The sequence below is a fragment of the Paramormyrops kingsleyae genome, chromosome 1 (genome assembly GCF_048594095.1).
Source record: "Paramormyrops kingsleyae isolate MSU_618 chromosome 1, PKINGS_0.4, whole genome shotgun sequence".
In the NCBI taxonomy this organism is placed as follows: Eukaryota; Metazoa; Chordata; class Actinopteri; order Osteoglossiformes; family Mormyridae; genus Paramormyrops; species Paramormyrops kingsleyae.
The window spans coordinates 1,281,105-1,303,517 of record NC_132797.1 but is presented as its reverse complement, the minus strand read 5'-3'; the positions used below and the strand labels follow the sequence as shown (position 1 = coordinate 1,303,517).

The following is a 22,413-nucleotide window of genomic DNA, read 5'->3' as shown; positions in this document are numbered from 1 at the left end:
ATGTGCTGAGTGTTATATATGCTGAGTGTTATATAAGCTGTTATATATGCTGAGTGTTATATATGTTGAGTGTTATATAGGGTGACCAGATAATCCATGTCAGGGAGGACACTCTGAGCTAGGACAGGAATTGTAAACTACCATTTCAATTAAACGGACCTGGATTAAGCTGTTATAAATGCTGAGTGTTATATAAGCTGTTATATGTGCTGAGTGTTATATATGCTGAGTGTTATACAAGCTGTTATATGTGCTGAGTGTTATATAAGCTGTTATATGTGCTGAGTGTTAGGGCCACAATGCATTTTGTATTTAACAGCTCCCAAATCCCAGCACTGCTGTGTGACATCACCTTTACACTGAAGGCCAACAATGTCATTTTTGTTTTCCTTTCATTCCATTTCAAATTTGTAACATATCATCAGTCAAAATCACTTTCTGAAAACTAGGTTTTTAGTGTTCTGTATCATAGATTTTACTTTAGATAATAGAAAACAAAAACATTCAGTTAAGCCCTGAACTCTTCTGCAGCTGTTCGCAGAGGTGCAGGGCACTACAGAGGGTCAAAGCCGTGTCATTCTCTCTCCTTCTCTACGAGACACTTCTTCAGCTGCATTCATTCTCTCCACGGAATAGTATGCCTTGGAGTATGTACAGTAGCAGCAGCCTTCATGCTAGTCAGTGGGAACAGCACAGACCTACTGATCTCACATGGGGGCTGAACTCAACTCGGAATGTAAGATAGACTTTTCTCAAAAGTGTATACAGTTTAAGGTAAAGAAGCAAGTGAACTCACAGTTTTACCTGGTGCAGTATGTACTTTAATTTTAATTTGATCAGATCCACATTGGTCTGCCAGCAGTGTAAAGGTCTGTTATTCAGGCGTAAAGGGCACAGCCACCACAAAGCTACCAGAGCGAGCAGCGGTGGAGGAGAGCAGGGGGAGGTGTGCGTGGCCAGAGGAGCTCACAAGGGCGTTCATCTTGGCAAAGCTCTCTGACCCTGAAGGCCAGTCAACGTTGACACAAACGTTCTGTTCCTCTGACCATGGCCAATGTGTGGCGGCGAGCTCTCCCTGTGTGGCGCCTTTGGTGCATCCCATAATCCATGTCTCAGGTCAAAGGTTAGAGCATCCACTAACAAAATGGACTGAAGCCCCCAAACCCCCAGCTTGGTCTGTCTGCTGCTGCTACTTTGAGTCACTCCATAATAAGGTGTAATAACTTAATAATAGCATATAATAACATGGCCGTGGTCCCTGATTGGCTATGCTCTCCTACATTAGTGCCTCTCCAGCTTCAGGACAGAGCTATCCAAGTGGACATTGAGGCAGATCATAAGTATGCTCAGGCATGGAGGCCAAACAGCAGGCAGTCAAGGCCTTTCCATTAGCTCAGCCTACACCCAGTTAGGGACCGTGAAGTCCCTTGCGGGCAAGGCTGCATCAGCGAGATGTGGTGAACGACCGTGCCAGGTGGAGCTTGGGTTTGCACAAAGCAATGCTGAATTTCTGCAGTGCCTAATCTGCTGCCCGTAAGCTCTGCTTTCTGGGAAATAATGACCACATCAGCAGGATCAGTGCATCTGGTAGGCAGGGGGGGGGACTGCATATGCATTTACCTCATCCTTTCATCCCAGTTTTAAGGTGAGGTGAACTAACTTTGAGAAGGCTTCAAATGAAACAAACAGGTAAACAGGCATTGTCTTTAGGCATCTGAGATATGAATGAATGTAACTAGCCAAGTTATAACAAGTTCATCAGCTAAATGCTGATACATGGTAATAAAATAATAGAATATTTAATGCAAATTGGGGGATTTTTTTCAGAAATACAGAAGAATATGTAATGATGAATACAAAATGGACCCATGGATCTCCATGGTTACCTTTGTAGCACACTCATTCTTGTTCTCCCACAGGCCACGCTTGTTGGTGACATCACCAGGCTTTAGGTCCTAACGGGGACAGTAATTTTACATCACAAAACCAATTTAGCTCTCAAAAGGTAGAAAGGACTTTGTAGTAAACTGTGGCCATTCTGGCAGCTTTGTAAAGGAACTCCGAGCTGGAAATTTTTGGAGACTCGAAGATCCTGGCATGAATTGTTGGAGGGTGTAGATGTATGATCTTTCAGTGACTGTAATGGCTTAACAGGAAAATGGCTACGTGAAATGATCAGTTACGATCTGGCTCCCCTCCCATGCAACAGTAAGAAAGCTAATAGAGCTACTGCTAACAGTCCAAAATGATCCAAATCAGTGTGGCTAGATCGGGCCGGACAGGGGGCTCTTTTCTGGGTGAAGGAGGACGAGAGTGCCCCCCACAGGAACAGACTAAGAGCATCCCGGCAGTTTCGGTGTTACTGCCCCTTGCACGGTGGGACATTTTCCCGCCTGCTGCCACAGGATTTACCAAAGCTTCTTCTTCAAAAACAAAACACACAGCTTTAAATTTGTACATATGACAATTCTGAATTCAAGATATGGAATTTAATTTTTTTTTTGGGGGGGGGAGTGTATGTAGGGCCTGAATTAAAAGTATGTGTGTGTGTGTGTGTGTGTGTGTGTGCGCGCGCGAATATATGCATATAAATATACTAGGGCTGTCAAAATTAACGGGTTAACGCAGATTAATCCATCATCATGATTAATCTGATTACATTTTTTAACGCAATTAACCCATCTGCAGCGTGGATTGACTCAAAATCCCTGAAATGTCTCTGTCAACCCGGAGTTTTGAAGCCAGAAGTGACGACATGCGCGCTCCCATTTCTCGGACATCCGAGAAATATCTCGGAGCAGCACAGAGGATCCCGAGTTCAGAATCCAAGATGGCTGCGCCTTTTATCAACAGAAGGGAAAGTTGTAGTTTTATCCTGTTTAAGCACCACTACTCATTTGTGGCTCATTAAATCGGTCGCACACACTATACCGTCCAACTTATCTGTGGATGTGTTGCTACGGAGTTTTATACGTAAAGCACGACGTGTAATGTGTTATCAACTGATATTGCTAAGAATGGCAATTAACCGGGCTAGAATTGGATTTCATGATTAGTCGGATTATTTGTCGGATTTACAGTAGTTTGGGCTAATTGTAAGTGAACGAAGATAAAGACCAATTAAACTGAGGTACCTTAAATCCGACAAGTTTTCCCGCTCAGCAAAAAAATCTTGCTTTTTAATATGGGTCCATGGTATTGCACTTCTGTGGCAGATGGAATGCATCTGACTCGTGTTCAAGATGTTCAATAAACATGTTAAGTGCATATATACAGTATTTCCTTTTTTCTTGAGTCTGTTTGCTCATGCAAAATGAAATGCGATTAATATACATTAAAAATTAATGATATTTAATCGTGATTAATCTAAATTAATCCACAGCAAGCCTGTGATTAATCTGATTAAAAAATTTTATCGTTTGACAGCACTAAAATATACACATAAACTCTTAATTCAGGCCCTCTACCCCACCCACCCACCCAAAAATAAAAATCATTCATTATCATGAATTCAGATATATATTCTCCCTTATATATTTATATATAGTATTATTATGTATTCTTATATATATTCATATATAGTAGAAAGGTCTTTGTTTGACATATATGAATTCACGACTTAAATATTATATATATAGCAACATTCATATATGTAAAACAAAGACCATTCTACTATTTGTATAAATATATATAAATCTATTTCCATACAACACCCATAGAGAGGGAAAAAGAGCAGAAGACAGACAAACCCAGGTAAAAAAAGAGATCAGGGTCTATCCCCTATGTAGCAAGGGAGAATGCACAGCATGTCACTGTTAGGGAGAATGGACAGCGTATCATTGTTAGGGAGAATGGACAGTGTGTCACTGTTAGGGAGAATGGACAGCATGTCACTGTTAGGGAGAATGGACAGCATTTCACTCTTAGGGAGAATAGACAGCATGTCACTGTTAGGGAGAATGGACAGTGTGTCACTGTTACGGAGAATGGACAGCGTGTCACTGTTAGGGAGAATAGACAGCATGTCACTGTTAGGGAGAATGGACAGTGTGTCACTGTTACGGAGAATGGACAGCGTGTCACTGTTAGGGAGAAAAGACAGCATGTCACTGTTAGGGAGAATGGACAGCATGTCACTGTTAGGGAGAATGGACAGCATGTCACTGTTAGGGAGAATGGACAGTGTGTCACTGTTACGGAGAATGGACAGCGTGTCACTGTTAGGGAGAATGGACAGCGTGTCACTGTTAGGGACAATAGACAGCATATCACTGTTAGGGACAATGGACAGCATTTAAATGTTAGGGACAATGGACAGATTCTATTCTAGCGACAATGGACAGCATATCACTGTTAGGGACAATAGACAGCATTTCAATGTTAGGGAGAATGGACAGATTCTATTTTAGCGACAATGGACACTGTTCACTGTTAGGGAGAATGGACAGCGTATCATTGTTTGGGAGATTGGACAGCATGTCACTGTTAGGGAGAATGGACAGCATTTCACTGTTAGGGGGAATGGACAGCATGTCACTGTTAGGAAGAATGGACAGCATGTCACTGTTAGGGGGAATGGACAGCATGTCACTGTTATGGAGAATGGACAACATTTAACTGTTAGGGAGATTGGACAGCGTATCATTGTTAGGGAGATTGGACAGCATGTCACTGTTAGGGAGAATGGACAGCATTTCACAGTTAGGGAGAATGGACAGCATGTCACTGCTAGGGAGAATGGACAGCATGTCACTGTTAGGGAGAATGGACAGCATGTCACTGTTAGGGGGAATGGACAGCATGTCACTGTTAGGGAGAATGGACAGCGTATCATTGTTAGGGAGATTGGACAGCATGTCACTGTTATGGAGAATGGACAGCATATCACTGTTAGGGGGAATGGACAGCATGTCACTGTTAGGGGGAATGGACAGCATGTCACTGTTAGGGAGAATGGACAGCATGTGACTGTTATGGAGAATGGACAGCAAATCACTGTTAGGGAGAATGGACAGCGTATCATTGTTAGGGAGATTGGACAGCATGTCACTGTTAGGGAGAATGGACAGCATTTCACTCTTAGGGAGAATGGACAGCATTTCACTATTAGGGGGAATGGACAGCATGTCACTGTTAGGAAGAATGGACAGCATGTCACTGTTATGGAGAATGGACAGCATATCACTGTTAGGGAGAATGGACAGCGTATCATTGTTAGGGAGATTGGACAGCATGTCACTGTTAGGGAGAATGGACAGCATTTCACTGCTAGGGAGAATGGACAGCATGTCACTGCTAGGGAGAATGGACAGCATATCACTGTTAGGGAGAATGGACAGCATTTCACTGTTAGGGGAAATGGACAGCATGTCACTGTTAGGGAGAATGGACAGCGTATCATTGTTAGGGAGAATGGACAGATTCTATTTTAGCGACAATTGACACTGTTCACTGTTATGGGGAATGGACAGCATGTCACTTTTAGGGAGAATTGACAGCGTATCATTGTTAGGGAGAATGGACAGCATGTCACTGTTAGGGAGAATTGACAGCGTATCATTGTTAGGGAGAATGGACAGCATGTCACTGTTAGGGAGAATGGACAGCATGTCACTGTTATGGAGAATGGACAACATTTCACTGTTAGGGAGAATGGACAGCGTATCATTGTTAGGGAGATTGGACAGCATGTCACTGTTAGGGAGAATGGACAGCATTTCACTTTTAGGGAGAATGGACAGCATGTCACTGTTAGGGCGATTGGAAAGCATGTCACTGTTAGGGAGAATGGACAGCATGTCACTGTTAGGGAGAATGGACAGCATTTCACTCTTAGGGAGAATGGACAGCATGTCACTGTTAGGGAGAATGGACAGCATGTCACTGTTAGGGAGAATGGACAGTGTATCATTGTTAGGGAGATTGGACATCATGTCACTGTTAGGGAGAATAGACAGCATGTCACTGTTAGGGAGAATGGACAGCATGTCACTGTTAGGGAGAATGGACACCATGTCACTGTTAGGGAGAATGGACAGCATTTCACTCTTAGGGAGAATGGACAGCATGTCACTGTTAGGGAGAATGGACAGCATTTCACTCTTAGGGAGAATGGACAGCATTTCACTCTTAGGGAGAATGGACAGCATGTCACTGTTAGGGAGAATGGACAGCATGTCACTGTTAGGGAGAATGGACAGTGTACCATTGTTAGGGAGATTGGACATCATATCACTGTTGGGAGAATAGACAGCATGTCACTGTTAGGGAGAATGGACAGCATGTCACTGTTAGGGAGAATGGACAGCATGTCACTGTTAGGGAGAATGGACAGCATTTCACTGTTAGGGAGAATGGACAGCGTATCATTGTTAGGGAGATTGGACAGCATGTCACTTCTAGGGAGAATGGACACTGTTCACTGTTAGGATGATTTCAATGCTTAAGAAAGACTAAGCAAAGAGATGTGCTCATAAAATGCCGTCACTAACTAATCATCCATATTTCATTTTTTCAACCCTCTCAATGGACAAATTATATGTAAAGCTAAATAATGTTGATAAATCAATAAGTTCAAATGACAGTAGTTTCTTGCAAGAATGATGGATGTATAATAGACTGTGCTTATGTTACCTTGTATTAGTTATATTCAAAATAATTTAAAGAGAACTCTCTTGACTAGAGTCAGAAAATGTTACAATAAACAGGAGTTTCACCGGCAAAGAAACTAAAGCACGGCACCTACTTCCTTACTCCCTCTTTCTCATGCTGCTATACTCAGATCTGCCGGAGCCTAGACGAATATTGCACTCGATCATTTTGCTTGCACTACCTCTGATTTCCTCAACTCTGGCTAATACACAATTATTCTTACTTCCTCCCTCACCCTTTCTGGGGTGTGCTCCATGGAGCACAATGTCGTTGAAGAGTTTATGCCTCTGCGGCCTGCAAGACAACTACCTCCACCTCCGGCAACTACCCTCCAACCTGCCTGCCCTTGGCTCAACACGATGCCTCGCCATCCATCCTGCGGCTGTGTGTCTATTAATCCTGCCATCGTGCATCAAGCACCACGTGCCTGCACCGGTCGGCCGCTGCATTGAGACATATATTTCAACCCCTGTATTAGCTTAGTCATTTCATCTTGTCTGTATTAGCTTAGTCATATCATCTTGTTTGTTTGACTCATCTGCCGGCCCCTGGAGGATGGGCTCCCCCTTTGGGTCTGGTTCCTCCCAAGGTTTCTTCCTCTTAGGGAGTTTTTCCTTGCCACCGTTGCCTTTGGCTTACTCAATGGGGGGTCCTTACGAGGCAGAAATGTAAAGCGCATTGAGACAATGTAATGTTGTGATAATGCGCTATATAAATAAAATTGAATTGAATTGAATTGAAAACTTACACACACAGTAAAATGTTACGTTACACTTCAAACCCAGTCAGTTACATTTGTTTCACGTATTTCTAATATTTTCCTGTAATAAAAGTTTGACAAAGCAGTGTGTCATGTATTTTTTTTAAAAGCCAAGGGTGGCCCCAAACCTATGGCCTGTAGTGTACATTAGCACATAACTTCCATTAAGCTATTTAACTGTAAATGAATTTCAGATACATCTCACCAGCTTCATTCATTGTCCTGAAGTTAAAGACCTAGCAAACATGAGTCCACTAGAGGCCGCCATGCACCCACACATGAACACAGGGTGGAACCGTTTGAGCACATTTCATGCTCCTCTTTCCAGTAAACAGACTTCATCAGACTTGCAGTTACTGTCACAGCATTGTTTTTGGTAACTCATCCAGCACTTTTAACCAAAGTCATCTATGACTTTACCAGTTTTTTAAACTGGATATTGCACAGTAGAGGCATCAAGTAAACTCAAAGGATCCACCCTGGATCCTCAACATTGCAATTTCAATGGCAGCAGTGCTGTGCTTCTTCAGTCTGAGCCCTTACTTCCCGGGACTTGAAATTGCAAGTGTGAGTGATAGCTGGAAAATGGTGAGTGAGCTCCTCCTTATCCGCCAGGGGGTGAGGTGGTGCAGACTCACCGCAGACGCCCCCCCAGCTGCTTTTCCGGGCTCTGGAGTCTTACACCGCCAGTCGTTGATGCGGCCAGTGACGCCTATCTTCATGGCAGCTGTTTCCTGATTTGAAAAGGGGAAACGGGGCAGCTGAGGTCCAGCTTGCAGAGAGGGATGGGGACGAGGTGGGCATGGGGGTGGGACAGGAAGTCAGGCGGGGACAGGAAGTGAGAGTGGCACAGGATGGGAAAGGAAGGAAGTGAAAGGAAGTGGGGATGGGGCAGGAAGTGGGGAATGGGACGAGTAATCAGGCGGGGACAGGAAGTGAGGTTGGGAAAGGAAGTGGGGAGGAGCGGGAAGTGGGAGTGGGACAGGAAGTAAGAATGGGAAAGGAAGTGAGGGTGGCACAGGATGGGAAAGGAAGGAAGTGAAAGGAAGTGGGAATGGGGACAGGAAGTGAGGTTGGGAAAGGAAGTGGGGAGGGGATGGGAAGTGGGGGTTGGGCAGGAAGTGGGGGTGCAGTTTGAACTGGGGACAGGGCAGGAAGTGGGGAATGGGATGGGAAGTCAGACGGGGACAGGAAGTGAGGTTGGGAAAGGAAGTGGGGAGGGGATGGGAAGTGGGGGTTGGGCAGGAAGTGGGGGTGCAGTTTGAAGTGGGGATGGGGCAGGAAGTGGAGATGAGCAGGAAGTGGGGCAGACCATACCTTGTTGGGGGCCCCGGGCCCCTCTGGTGTGCCAGACACGTTTCCCCGCTCCCACATGCTCTTAATGTTGCGGATCCCATCTGGGGCCACAGGCAAGTCCGCAGCTGGAGACTTAGGAGACTTGACATCCTTGTTAGTCTACACAGAGAATGAGGTCATGTGACTGCAAACTCAACAGGTGTGACACATACTTCCTGTGGGGAGGGGGGTGCCAGGTTATGTCTACAGCAGATTTCAAAGGTACCTCAGAGGGAGTGCACACACTGGCTATAGAGAGAGGCCAAACTCAGACATGAAGCAGAAGGAAGCAGAAGGAAGAAGAGTGAACAAGCCCTTTCCCTCCAAACATGGCTGCTCTGTAACACGAGCCTCACCTGAATGGCTGTGTTGTACTGCTCCAGTTTGTTGCCAATCTTGGTCACAATGGGTGTGTGAGACACCTTCACAGCACTATGGTAACCACCAGAAAACACAATGCATTCAAATCTCAGCTCAAGCACCTCACATGTTGCTAATTTGTGAAAATGTCCCAAGAACGGCAGTGATGGCTGAGTCATTAACAACAAGCATACCTCTTCTGCGCTGACTTATTTAGAAACTCTGCCCTTTCACCAATCTGTGAAAAAAAAAACATAATTTCATGGTGAGAATTATTTAACTGGTAGGTGTTACCTTTAAACAAATCACAGACACAGGCACACGTGCACACACACACACACACACACACATACACACACACAGAAACATCCCTGGGCTCCTGATTTATCTCCCTCCTGTGTCACTATTTAGTGCTGGCCGTCCACATTCCTCGTCTACCCTTCTGCACACAGATGTGAGTAGATATTCTCCTTGGATACCAGGCGAAAAGTTCTTCTCATGGGAGGATACATTTCAAAAGGCCATATTTGACCAGTTTTATTCTGCTAAAATGATTGACTTTATCTCAGCAGGCTCCTTAATCAATTCTGTTTACATTCACTTTTGGTTAATTCACTTCTTGTGATAGAGCTCAGTGCCAGATCACTAACGGAACTCGTACTTAAGGCACGAGAACGGGAAATCTCATCTCTGCTTGGTCCCAAGGGCAACATTTTCAGGACAGTCATTGGCTCTGGGCAGGGATTGTCACCCTGTCTGTTCATGGACAAATGTGTCCATCAAAAGACTCATCTGTGTCCATAGCAAAATGTTTTGATTTAGAGAAAAAAACTACATAGGCTAAGTGCTTGAATACCATGTCTGTAGTAAAATTGGGTGACATCATTTTGTGACCCTGTCCCTGTCGAACGAAAACAAATAATGCTACACAACTGCAAATCTTCAACCCACATGCAATCTAGCCTCAGCTTCTGCATACATCTAACTTTCACTCACCCGCTACGGACAGAAATAAACAGCATGCAGTAATCTGAAGGAAAAACACACCACTGCAGTAAACATTTCAGCCTTGTAAACAGATCCGTGCTTCAATAAGTCACACTGCACACCATCTAAGATCTGTACATACAGTGAACATGATGACAAAGTAAATCTGTGGAAAGGACCAAGGATATTCACATTTGTGAAGGATTTGGGAAACAAAGGTGGTATCATGCTGCTTCCCCTTAGCACAAACAAATCAGAAAGTTTCAGACTCATAAGAACCAGATCAACACGCTGTATCCAATAAGCACCAGCGCTGCCGTAATGTAAGCCTGCCTGCTTCAGATTCCCACTCGCTGACAATGGAGAACATGTTTCGTGTCTGACTGTCTGGTTCACACTACAATCCAGACCTGCTCTGTCCAACGCAGCCCCGAGGCTATGCTGCTTAGAGGACAACGCCTGCTGCTGAATGCTGGTTTTGGGGGTCTTTCAAGCGGGTCCTATGTGGGGGCTGACCTTGAGAGAGGATCCCTTAGGGCTCACACATGTGAAGGGCTTCTTGCTGCCTCCTTCAGTGGATCCTTCCACCTTCTGCCGCTTCTCCGCCGCCTCTGCGCGCCGCTTCTCAATTTCTTCCTTCATCCTCCTCTTCTCCTCCTGTGTGGCGGGAATCGCAATTTCGCTGGACACTTTTCTGATAGTCTGCTTCCTGTCCTAAGGCCAACCTCACAATCATGCAGAACCACCAGCACTAATTTTACAAACTTTAATGCTTGTGAGTCTGTGAACTTTCTGCTTAATTACAGTCTATTGGTACATCCCATTTCATTTGGGTATGCATGAAAATTTATGGGTAGATGGACGGATGGATGGATGGATGGATGGACCGACATTTGTAAAATGTTTTGAAGCAGTATTACTTACATACACACATGCATATTTATTATAAAAGAATATCTGAACCATATATACTCTATGGTCATATTGTTAGATATACCCTCTTGCCGTTGCAAAGAGTCAGCTTCTATTAACAATGAATGATGTGGCTACAGCTGAATATTTAGAACACAGAGGGCAGAAGGTTAGTTACTATGGAGCTGAGCATTAGAGAAACTAATTTATGCTGGTCTAAGGGATTTTAAATATGCTGTGATTGCTGGTGACTGCCACGGTGCTCCCAGCATGTCAGACACTGCCGCCCTCCTGGGATTTTCAGGTACTACAGTGGCAGAGACTGCTGCGATAAATAGAAACATCCAGCCAATCTCATTAAAGCTAACAGGAAGGTCACAAGTGACACAATAACAGCGCAGTGCTACAGCAGTGTGCAGAAAGGCCTCTCTGAATGCATAACTAGTCCAGCCTTCAAACAGCTCTGGAGACAAAGGGGGTTAAACCCAAACCAGCTATGTGTACCTACATAATAAAGAGGCCACTGAGGACATCATGACAGGCTTAACAATAAAAATATTTCTTGTCTGTTATCCATCCATTTTCAGTAGCTCTCATAAGTCAATAGAGGGTCAGAGACAGGAAACACACTGACAGAATGACTGCAAATACTAATTAGACTATTATGTATTACAGACTATATTATTTACCTATAGTAATACTTTACTATTCTATTCTACTTTATTTTACTTGCATGTAAACAATTACATCAAAACAAATTCATCCAGCTGTACATGGTGCATAAAGTTGATTCTGATTCTAATGCTCATTCTAAAAACTAATATGGGTTTAATCACTTTGGCACCTCAGCAGAGCTGCAGACTGACTGTCCTTTCAAAGGAAACGCCCTCCTGTATTTGCGTAGCAATGCCGTAAAGGGCGTCATGGCCCTCGTCTGATGGCGCTGTCCACCCCGCCCTACCTCCTCCTTGGCCTTCTTCTCCTCCTGCTCCTGCTTCTTCAGCTTCTCCTCCTCTTCCAGCACCTTCTTTCTCTCCTCCCTCTTGCGCCTCAGGTTTTCCAGCTCGGCCTCGGCCTCCTGCTGCTTCTGCCGCATCTTCTCAAACTCGCCACTCTCGGCCTCGTCGCGACGCCGCTTCAGATCCTCCGCCTTCTGAGACACACTGCCCTTTTCGGCTGGTTCGGCCTTTCGGCTGCAAGTCACCCGGCATGAGCACACACAGCGAGCATGAGGAGACACCGCGAGCATGAGGAGACACAGCGAGCATGAGGAGATACCGTGAGCATGAGGAGACACAGCGAGCATGAGGAGACACCGCGAGCATGAGGAGACACAGCGAGCATGAGGAGACACCGCGAGCATGAGGAGACACCGCGAGCATGAGGAGACACCGCGAGCATGAGGAGACACAGCGAGCATGAGGAGACACCGTGAGCATGAGGACACACAGCGAGCAGGAGGAGACACAGCGAGCATGAGGAGACACCGCGAGCATGAGGAGACACAGCGAGCATGAGGAGACACCGCGAGCATGAGGAGACACAGCGAGCATGAGGAGACACAGCGAGCATGAGGACACACAGCGAGCAGGAGGAGACACCGCGAGCATGAGGACACACAGCGAGCATGAGGAGACACAGCGAGCATGAGGAGACACAGCGAGCATGAGGACACACAGCGAGCATGAGGAGACACAGCGAGCATGAGGACACACAGCGAGCATGAGGAGACACCGCGAGCATGAGGACACACAGCGAGCAGGAGGAGACACAGCAAGCATAAGGAGACACCGCGAGCATGAGGAGACACCGCGAGCATAAGGAGACACAGCGAGCATGAGGAGACACAGCGAGCATGAGGAGACACAGCGAGCATGAGGAGACACCGTGAGCATGAGGACACACAGCGAGCAGGAGGAGACACCGTGAGCATGAGGACACACAGCGAGCATGAGGAGACACAGCAAGCATAAGGAGACACCGCGAGCATGAGGAGACACCGCGAGCATAAGGAGACACCGCGAGCATAAGGAGACACCGTGAGCATGAGGACACACAGCGAGCATGAGGAGACACAGCGAGCATGAGGAGACACAGCAAGCATAAGGAGACACCGCGAGCATGAGGAGACACCGCGAGCATAAGGAGACACCGCGAGCATAAGGAGACACCGTGAGCACGAGCAGATCTCATCCCGGGCCTCTCTGGTGTCACTGTTCTGTCTACTGTTACACCCCCTTAGACTCCAGATGACTGACCCACTTACAGAATGATTTGACAGGGACACCTTAAGCACTAATCAGCACTGAACTAGGAGAACAGGGGCGATTCCGATTCTTAGATTTGCAGGGGTATTGGTGGAGCCATAAGAGGGGCCAGGAGGCACTATGGGAGCTAATCAGGTTTCAGCTTCTGCCCCTGTGACCCCGCCCCTTTGACCCCACCCCTGTATACACCCTTGTCGGAGAATATCACTATCCCAGTGAGAAATAAGCTATAACAAAAAAATAAGCAATGTTTTATCATGTAAATTAAAATACGAAAAACAAAACCTATGATGTAATATCAACAAGCCTGATGTGCTGGGTGTGCGGCGTCACCTCTGGAGCCATTCGGGCTTCTTGAGCTTGCATGCGGCCGGTGCCTCCTGCCGCGAGGTGCCATTCTGCTGCTTGGCTTGGGGGGGGAAGTCCTTCTTTCGCTGAAGGGACTCTGGCTCCTTGTTTGTCTTCTTTTCTGTCACCTTAATACACAAAGAGCCATTTAGTCTAAGGCCTGAGCTCAATGACTTCCCTTTGGAAATTAATTCAACTGCATCATCATCGGTTACCTCCTATTCAACTTTAAATGATTGCTTTTGTTTGTCTTCTGACACAGGAAGAGCATTATTTCTCTATAGAGCTGAAATACACTTGAGCAGTAACAGACGCTATAATAAGCTATATTAAAATGTCAAGGCATGTCAGACTACCCTGAAGGTGGCTGAGAGGCCTCAGACTGCTGAGGGTTAAGGAATATAAAATATTATCCATTAAACATTGCTCTTACTGGTTCCTTGACAAAAGGCCGTTTCAGTTTCTCCTCTGCGACCTAGAGGAGAAGGAGGAAGTTAGCCATTGGTGATGTAATGGCGGCAGGGTGTACAGATCTGTGTCCAAAGAAACCCTACTTTGTGCAAGCATGAAACACAACATGTGAAACACAACTTGGACCGAGCACTGTGACCCCACACACTGTGACCCCACACACCAAGACCACACTGTGACTGCGTAAAGCAGCAGTGCTTCAGCACTCACGAAAGAAGCGACACATCTGGAATCACACTGTGACCGCACCTTACAGCCCTGTGCTTAGTGTGACACAGACAGGTACACGCAGGTGACCATACTGTGAGTGATCCACAAACCTAAACAAAGATAACTCAAAACTCCATGCTCAGTGTTTGAGTTATTCAGAGGTGTTCTTTGGGTGAAAAGGATCTTCATCTGATACCTCCTCTTTTTTTGGTGTAACGGGGTTGTCCTCAACTTTTTTCTTTGGTATTCCCAGTTTTCCCTCAGTTTTTTTGTCAGCGTCTTTCTTTAATGTGGCAGGTTTTTCTTCAAACCCTTTCTTTGATATCACAGGTTTCTTTTCGTCTTCTTTCTTTGACATGACAGGTTTCTTTTCTTCTTCTTTCTTTGATATCACTGGTTTCTTTTCTTCTTTCTTTGATATCTCAGGTTTCTTTTCTTCTTCTCTCTTTGATATCACTGGTTTCTTTTCTTCTTCTCTCTTTGATATCACTGGTTTCTTTTCTTCTTCTTTCTTTGATATCACTGGTTTATTTTCTTCTTTCTTTGAGGTCACAGGTTTCTTTTCCTCTTCTTTCTTTGATACCACTGGTTTCTCTTCTACTTTTTTTATTGATATCACTGGCTTCCCTTGCTCTTCTTTCTTTGATATCACTGGCTTCTCTTCCTCTTTTTTCATTGATATCACTGGTTTCTCATCTTTCTTTGATATCACTGGCTTCTCCTCCACCTCTTCTTCTTCTTTCTTTAAGGGTATGTCTTTTTCTTTGGCCTCCATTGGCACTACTGGTTTTTCATCTTCTGTTACTTCTTTCAGTTCTTTTGTTGATATCACAGGTTCTTCATCAAACTGAGCTTTTGAAGAAGCAGTCTTCTCTTCGATAGCTGTCTCTGAAATTATTATTTTGTCTTCTTTTTCTGTTGATGGCCTTTCTTCCAGGTCAGTGCTGGGCACCATGGGTATTTCTACAGTTACATTTGAATTGATAAGATGTTCTTCAACCTGCTCCTATAAAATAAAGTGAGGTTACATCTTCTGCCAAATGTAACAGAATACCCCAAAACTGTAGCATCAGTTTAAAAACTGGGTGCTAAACATGTTTTACACCTTATCCTTAATATAACGCCTTTTAGGTTTTGCTATGGACTCCCTAGAAGAAGTGAAAAACAAGAACCCCAAGAAAACATATTTTACTACTGTGATGGGCAGTAATGAGCCAACCTGTGTCTCCTTTTCAGGTGCCTCTGATTTCTCCTCTCCCAGGACAGACCCTGCACTCTTCTGTGTCACCTCCTCCTTCTCCTCATCCTTCTCTGGCTCTGTTTCTTTCTCCTCCAGGACAGCCACTGTCACTTCCTGTTTCTCCTCTTCCCTCTCCTCTTCTTTCTTTTTCACCTCTTTCTCCTTCCAGCTGTCAGGCTCAGGCGGCTTGCTGTTAATGTCGAACACCTGTTCGTGTTCACTGCGTCCATGTGACTTCTCTTCCTCACTGTTCTCTACATTGTTGGTGATGGTGGGGTCAATCTCCTTCTGTCTCTCAAGGGCCTCCTTCATCCTGCGTTGCCTGCGCTCCTCCCGCTTGGCAATCCGCTCCAGGAGCGCTTGGTCATCTTCGGAAGCGGCAGCGATCAATCTCTGTGAGCTGGTCGTCGTTTCTGTCTCATTTGTGCTGCAACAACAAATTAGCAAACAGATTAGCAAACAGACCACCTCAGTCACAATACACTGAACAAAACATCTTCAACAATCACAAGTCTTTCTCAATAATGTCTGATCATTACATTGAAATGAAATGTTTTATTGCTCTATTCGCCTTCTATCAGCCTTAACATGATACATTAATTCTAAAAGTATCTCCAGTGCGGGAGAACATTTTAAAACAAATTTGAAGAAGCACTTCTTTACACAGCATGTAGTTAGAGTATGGAATAGTCTTCATGCTAGTGTAGCGGAAGCTAAAACCCTGGGTTCCTTTAAATCAGAGCTAGATAAGATTTTAACAACTCTGAGTTATTAGATAAGTTCTCCCCAATCGAGCTTGATGGGCCGAATGGCCTCCTCTCGTTTGTAAATGTCTTACTGTATGTTCTTATGTTCAGTTTTAGGTTGCCAAACTCAGTAATACATTATGCTGACAGTTCCAGTGAAATATTATGATTGACAGGGTTTTCACTCATGGATCTAACCAACAAAGCATTCAGCAGACAAGGCGTCCTGTCCAAAGGACACAAGGTGTATCGATCTGCGCTCTTCCATGCTTATGTCGTGCAGCATCTTCCACTCAATTTGGGGTTTACTGGCCACGTAGCTGAAATGCCTCCAAGCCTCAGTTAACATTCGACTTCCATCAAAATACCACGGGAGGTTAATGAAAGCTGACTCAGCAGTGTGGCCAATACCCACGTCTGTCAGTCAGATGGAGATACGCACAATCCCCACCTCCTTCCATAGGCCAAAGAGGCACGAATATAACAACTATCCCGACACGACAGGTATCGGCATATACCACAGCTTCCTGTCTGCTGCTCCAAACATGCATGCCTGGAAGATTAGCTAACTAGACAATTATGCCTTTGAATCATTCATTGGTTCTATTTGGTGTCTACATATTTTTTCTTTCCCTAGAAGAATTATTTTTACATTTTCACATAATTTAAATAGTTTTGGGTAAAACGTTAGCATTTTAGTTACAAGTTCACTAGACTAGTCACCAGTCCCTGCGGACTTTCAGGACCTGATCGCACAGAAGCCTTCAGAAATGCATAGCAGCGAGTGAGACAGCTTAGAGTCACAATTTACCTGGATACTGTTCTTGCAGATTTTATACTCAATTTTAGGAAACCAGTTGCATGCATGTATTATGGAGTAATCATGTCATAGCTACTCTGAAATGGAATCCAAAAGCATGTTGGCATCTACCAAACTAACGCATGTGTTTCATTTTTGCTCATGTCCTTAATTGAGCTCAGGTGTGAGCTGACAGGTTTGGGTAACGAGGTACCTGGTTGTGTCGTTGTGCTCTGTGCTCTCCGTCGCCATGCTGGCCGACTCCTCGTCTTCCTTGTTGCGCAGCCGCTCCTGGCGAGCCTTGCGTCTGCGTTCTCGGGCTGCCTCCTCGTCATCGTCATTGTTCATGCTCATCCTGTAATGTGCGTGTGTGAAAAGACATGTCAGCTTTTCAGCATTGCTCCGCCGTCCGAATCAGACAGGAATGACTTTGACAGACCTCTGTGTCAGGCAGGATCTTTAAGGAGGTGAAACAGAAACAGAAGATGGAGGGAAGATGTGCCTTTGAAGCATTGGTATAAGGAAACATTCCAGAAGGATCATATGTCTAGCAGATTATTTGTCTTGCTCTTTAATATGGTCACGCTGACATACTTGAGACCAGAATGAAACAGCTGTATGACGTCTCTGTTACCCCTTTCACAGTGACATGTGGACATAATGAACATTCAGGATATAAATTAGCGAAATAAAAAGCCTAGTATAGCAGCGTGATGGTTTGCACTGTCGCCTCACACCTCTGAGACTTGGGTTTGAATCTCTGCCATGGCTCTGCATGTGGAGTTTGCATGTTCTCGCTGTGTCATGATAGGGTTTCCTCCAGATACTCTGGTTACCCCCCACAGTCCAAAAACATGCTGAAGTTAATTGGAGTTACCAAATTGCCCATCGGTGTGTGAGTGTGCCCTGCGATGGGTTAGCACCCCATCCTGGGTTGTTCCCTGCCTTGTGCCCTGCGATGGGTTGGCACCCCATCCTGGGTTGTTCCCTGCCTTGTGCCCTGTGATGGGTTGGCACCCCATCCTGGGTTGTTCCCTGCCTTGTGCCCTGTGATGGGTTGGCACCCCATCCTGGGTTGTTCCCTGCCTTGTGCCCTGCGATGGGTTGGCACCCCATCCTGGGTTGTTCCCTGCCTTGTGCCCTGCGATGGGTTGGCACCCCATCCTGGGTTGTTCCCTGCCTTGTGCCCTGCGATGGGTTGGCACCCCATCCTGGGTTGTTCCCTGCCTTGTGCCCTGTGATGGGTTGGCGCCCCATCCTGGGTTGTTCCCTGCCTTGTGCCCATAGGTTCTGGATCCCCATCCCAACCCTGATTAGGACAAATAATTAAAGAAAATAGATGGATGGAAACCTAGTGTACCATGAAATACAAGGACTGAATGGTTCATCCTAGATTGCAGGGAGGAGCTGTACACTGACTGTTAGCCACCCAGGATTTGCTGACATATTTCAGCAAGCGGGAGGAAAGGAGGGGGCTAGAAAGTGTTCCATGTTTGGGAAATCGGCATTGGGCTCCCCCCACTCTCCAAAACAACAATGAGCTTCTTGCTTGGCCCTAAAGATCAATGGTGGCCTTAGAAGTGCAGAAATATTCCAAAAAAAAATTTCTCTAGGTTTTTGAAGTCTTGTATTTTCTTCTCACAGACCATGTTTCTGAACTCAAATTGTTCAGAAAAATCTCTGTATCCTTAATCAGGACATCGACAGAGCGGAGTTACCCATAACGTGCTAACATGGTACAGCCCACACTGACAGAGCAGAGTTACCCATAACGTGCTAACATGGTACAGCCCACACTGACAGAGCGGAGTTACCCAATGTCACGCCCCCCCCTGCTTTTGGACGACCCCCCGGCTTTTGTCTACGACCCCCCGGCTTTTGGACGCCCTCCCTGGCTTTTGGACGACCCCCCCGGTTTTGGACGACCCCCCGGCTTTTGTCTACGACCCCCCGGCTTTTGGACGCCCCCCCGGCTTTTGGATGCCCCCCCCTGCTTTTGGACGCCCATCCGGCTTTTGGACGACCCCCCCGGTTTTGGACGACCCCCCGGCTTTTGTCTACGACCCCCCGGCTTTTGGACGCCCTCCCTGGCTTTTGGACGACCCCCCCGGTTTTGGACGCCCTCCCCGGTTTTGGACGACCCCCCCGGTTTTGGACGACCCCCCGGCTTTTGTCTACGACCCCCCGGCTTTTGGACGCCCTCCCTGGCTTTTGGACGCCCTCCCCGGCTTTTGGACGACCCCCCCGGTTTTGGACGACCCCCCGGCTTTTGTCTACGACCCCCCGGCTTTTGGACGCCCTCCCCGGCTTTTGGACGCCCTCCCCGGCTTTTGGACGACCCCCCCGGTTTTGGACGACCCCCCGGCTTTTGTCTACGACCCCCCGGCTTTTGGACGCCCTCCCCGGCTTTTGGACGCCCTCCCCGGCTTTTGGACGACCCCCCGGCTTTTGTCTACGACCCCCCAGTTTTTGGACGCCCTCCCTGGCTTTTGGATTACCCCCCCGGCTTTTGGACCCCCCCCGGCTTTTGTCTACAACCCCCCGGCTTTTGGACGCCCCCCCGGCTTTTGGACGCCCCCCCCGGCTATTGGACGATCCCCCGGCTTTTGGACGCCCCCCCGGCTTTTGTCAACGACCCCCCGGCTTTTGGACGACCCCCCGGTTTTTGGACACCCCCCCCGGCTTTTGGACGCCCCCCCAGCTTTTGTCTACGACCCCCCGGCTTTTGTCTACGACCCCCCGGTTTTTGGACGCCCCCCCGGCTTTTGGATTACCCCCCCGGCTTTTGGACGACCCCCCGGCTTTTGGACCCCCCCCGGCTTTTGTCTACAACCCCCCGGCTTTTGGACACCCCCCCGGCTTTTGGACGCCCCCCCCGGCTATTGGACGATCCCCCGGCTTTTGGACGCCCCCCCGGCTTTTGTCAACAACCCCCCGGCTTTTGGACGACCCCCCGGTTTTTGGACACCCCCCCCCGGCTTTTGGACGCCCCCCCGGCTTTTGTCTACGACCCCTCGGCTTTTGTCTACGACCCCCCGGTTTTTGGACGCCCCCCCGGCTTTTGGACGCCCCCCCGGCATTTGGACGACCCCCCGGTTTTTGGACCCCCCCCCGGCTTTTGGACGCCCCCCCGGCTTTTGTCTACGACCCCCCGGCTTTTGGACGATCCCCCGGCTTTTGGACGACCCCCCGGCTTTTGTCTACGACCCCCCGGCTTTTGGACGACCCCCCGGTTTTTGGACGCTCCCCCGGCTTTTGGACGCCCCCCCGGCTTTGGACGCCCCCCCCCGGCTTTTGGTGCTCTTCTCGGATGGATTTTGGCTACGACCCGGACTTGGCTACTGATGGACAGAATCTGACGATTCTCTGTACTTCCCCCAATAAACCTGGTTGCCTGCATTTTGGTGTTGGTGTGGTGACATGCTAACGTGCCTTGGACCTTCCCAAGCTGACCAGTGTCTTCTCCTTCCATGAGGGCTGTACCTCACAGGCATCTATGGCTTGGGACATCAAGGGTGGAACAATAACACTCTTATTACCTCTTTTTTTATCACTTCCTGCACAGGACAGTAATTTTAGTTATTACATACAAGCAGCATTACCACCTGATCTTCATCAGGAAGGACACTTTGAACTACTTCAGGTTATACAAACCGAGTTTTTCGTGAGTGCTTTGACTGGTTTCTTTCCTTGATTGAAAGACTCATCCAGCTGTTTCACATTAACATCTGTGGCACATGCATGATTAAAGGAGACTGACCAATCAGCACACAGCAAGAACTCCATGCTTAAGTGAAATCCAGGTCCTTTTAATGTGAATTGGTATTATTTTACAAATCCTAGCTCAAATTGTCATTCCTGACAAGTATCGGGGGTAACCCTACATGCAAGCCAGTTAGCTTGCCCTGTCTTATTCGTTAATCGTAAGCTTAGCGGGCTGCTTCAGTGCTGATCGGAAGCTGATGTACGACTGCAAGTCACACTGTAGTTAGCAGCACTTGCCTGCGTGCAGGCGTGCACTAGAACGCGCTTCAGAGGCCCGCGTCAGCAGAATGCTAACCGCACATAGCTGGACAGTGGCGCTTCATCAGCCTTTTAACTCTCACTGAAGACTCTGAGGCATTGAAGCTAATTGCTTTCTTTTTCAAACTAACCAGAGGTTTCACAGCTTGAAGTCAGCAGGCCTTGCTACACCACTGCATGACATGCAGCCTTTGGCTGTGTCTCATGCTCATCCACGGCCTCGGGAGCCCAGGGAGGGATGATTACACTCTCCTTTACATGCCTGTTAGCACTTTCTGTACATGGTATTCATTTCACGTGTTACTTACAAGCCATTCAGCTTGCCTTGCCTTATTTGTTAAACTAAGCATTAGCTTTGCGGGTTTCTAGATCCAAGTCCGGAGTATGTGCAGTATGTATGTTTTATTAGCTGGCAGAGAGGCTGCAGTGAGCTAGATAGGGTCCCAACACCAAAGATGGGTCTGAAATATCCATGACACAGGTAGCCATGGAATCGGGCTTGTACGTCCAGAGGGAATATAAACAGAGTGACTGGAACAGGGACATTTACAGGGGTGACTTTCACAATAAGCAAAATCCCCCTCGGGGCGCACAGTCCCATTAAACAGCTTCTGTTACACATCACTTACATAGTGTCACGTTCTCTGTATGGATTATTTACATTTATCATGTTTCCATAGCTCCATGGAGTGCGTACATAAATGTATCTTTTTAAGCACGTCTGCGGGTCCTTGAGCAAGGCCCTTAACCCCCAGCTCCCTGGGTGCCGCTATGGGTGGCTGCCCTTCGCGGACAACTTACTCTACAAAGAGCAAGTTGAGGGAGGCATAAAGACAATTTCCCCACGGGGACAATAAAGTATAGATTATTATTATTATTATTATTATTATTAACCAATAAATGATAAACATGGCCTTAAACCATTGCTCTTCCATAACATGGGAATGAGAATGATGTGGGAAACACTGGAATCATTCTACACACACTGGAAACAAACTTACTTGGTCCTGGGCCCCCCTCCCCTCAGGCTAAGAGTCTGGGTGTCGTCCTCGATAGCACATTATCCTTTCAATCTCACATTAACAATATCACTCGGCCCGCATATTTCCATCTCCGCAATATTAATCATCTCCGTCCTTCCCTCACCCCCCATACCACCACTATCCTTGTTCACAGTTTAGTCACTTCACGACTGGACTACTGCAATTCCCTTTTGTTTGGTCTGACCAACAAATCCCTCCATAAGCTTCAAACTTATAAAATACTTCAAAATTCTGCTGCTCGTATTATTACTAAAACCCCCT

General features: G+C 46.8%; 1 protein-coding gene across 6 annotated transcripts in view; it reads right to left on the bottom strand.

The window, feature by feature from the left end:
- LOC111854607 (uncharacterized) overlaps nt 1-22,413 on the bottom strand; it is a 63,013-nt gene that overhangs the window by 5,448 nt on the left and 35,152 nt on the right. For 3 of the 6 annotated variants that reach the window (XM_023832708.2, XM_023832707.2, XM_023832709.2), the window contains exons 3-14: nt 17,301-17,441; nt 15,521-15,968; nt 14,498-15,307; nt 14,054-14,095; nt 13,606-13,748; nt 11,967-12,198; nt 10,610-10,750; nt 9,301-9,344; nt 9,103-9,178; nt 8,729-8,866; nt 8,050-8,145; nt 1,887-1,955 (exon numbers count right to left, since the gene is read on the bottom strand). In XM_023832708.2, the coding sequence (XP_023688476.2) occupies nt 1,887-1,955; nt 8,050-8,145; nt 8,729-8,866; nt 9,103-9,178; nt 9,301-9,344; nt 10,610-10,750; nt 11,967-12,198; nt 13,606-13,748; nt 14,054-14,095; nt 14,498-15,307; nt 15,521-15,968; nt 17,301-17,441 (2,380 nt within the window). Of the gene's footprint in view, nt 1-1,620; nt 1,671-1,886; nt 1,956-8,049; nt 8,146-8,728; nt 8,867-9,102; nt 9,179-9,300; nt 9,345-10,609; nt 10,751-11,966; nt 12,199-13,605; nt 13,749-14,053; nt 14,096-14,497; nt 15,308-15,520; nt 15,969-17,300; nt 17,442-22,413 lie in introns of all 6 variants that reach the window. The other 3 variants (XR_002840718.2, XR_002840717.2, XM_023832710.2) reach the window with 2 other exon arrangements.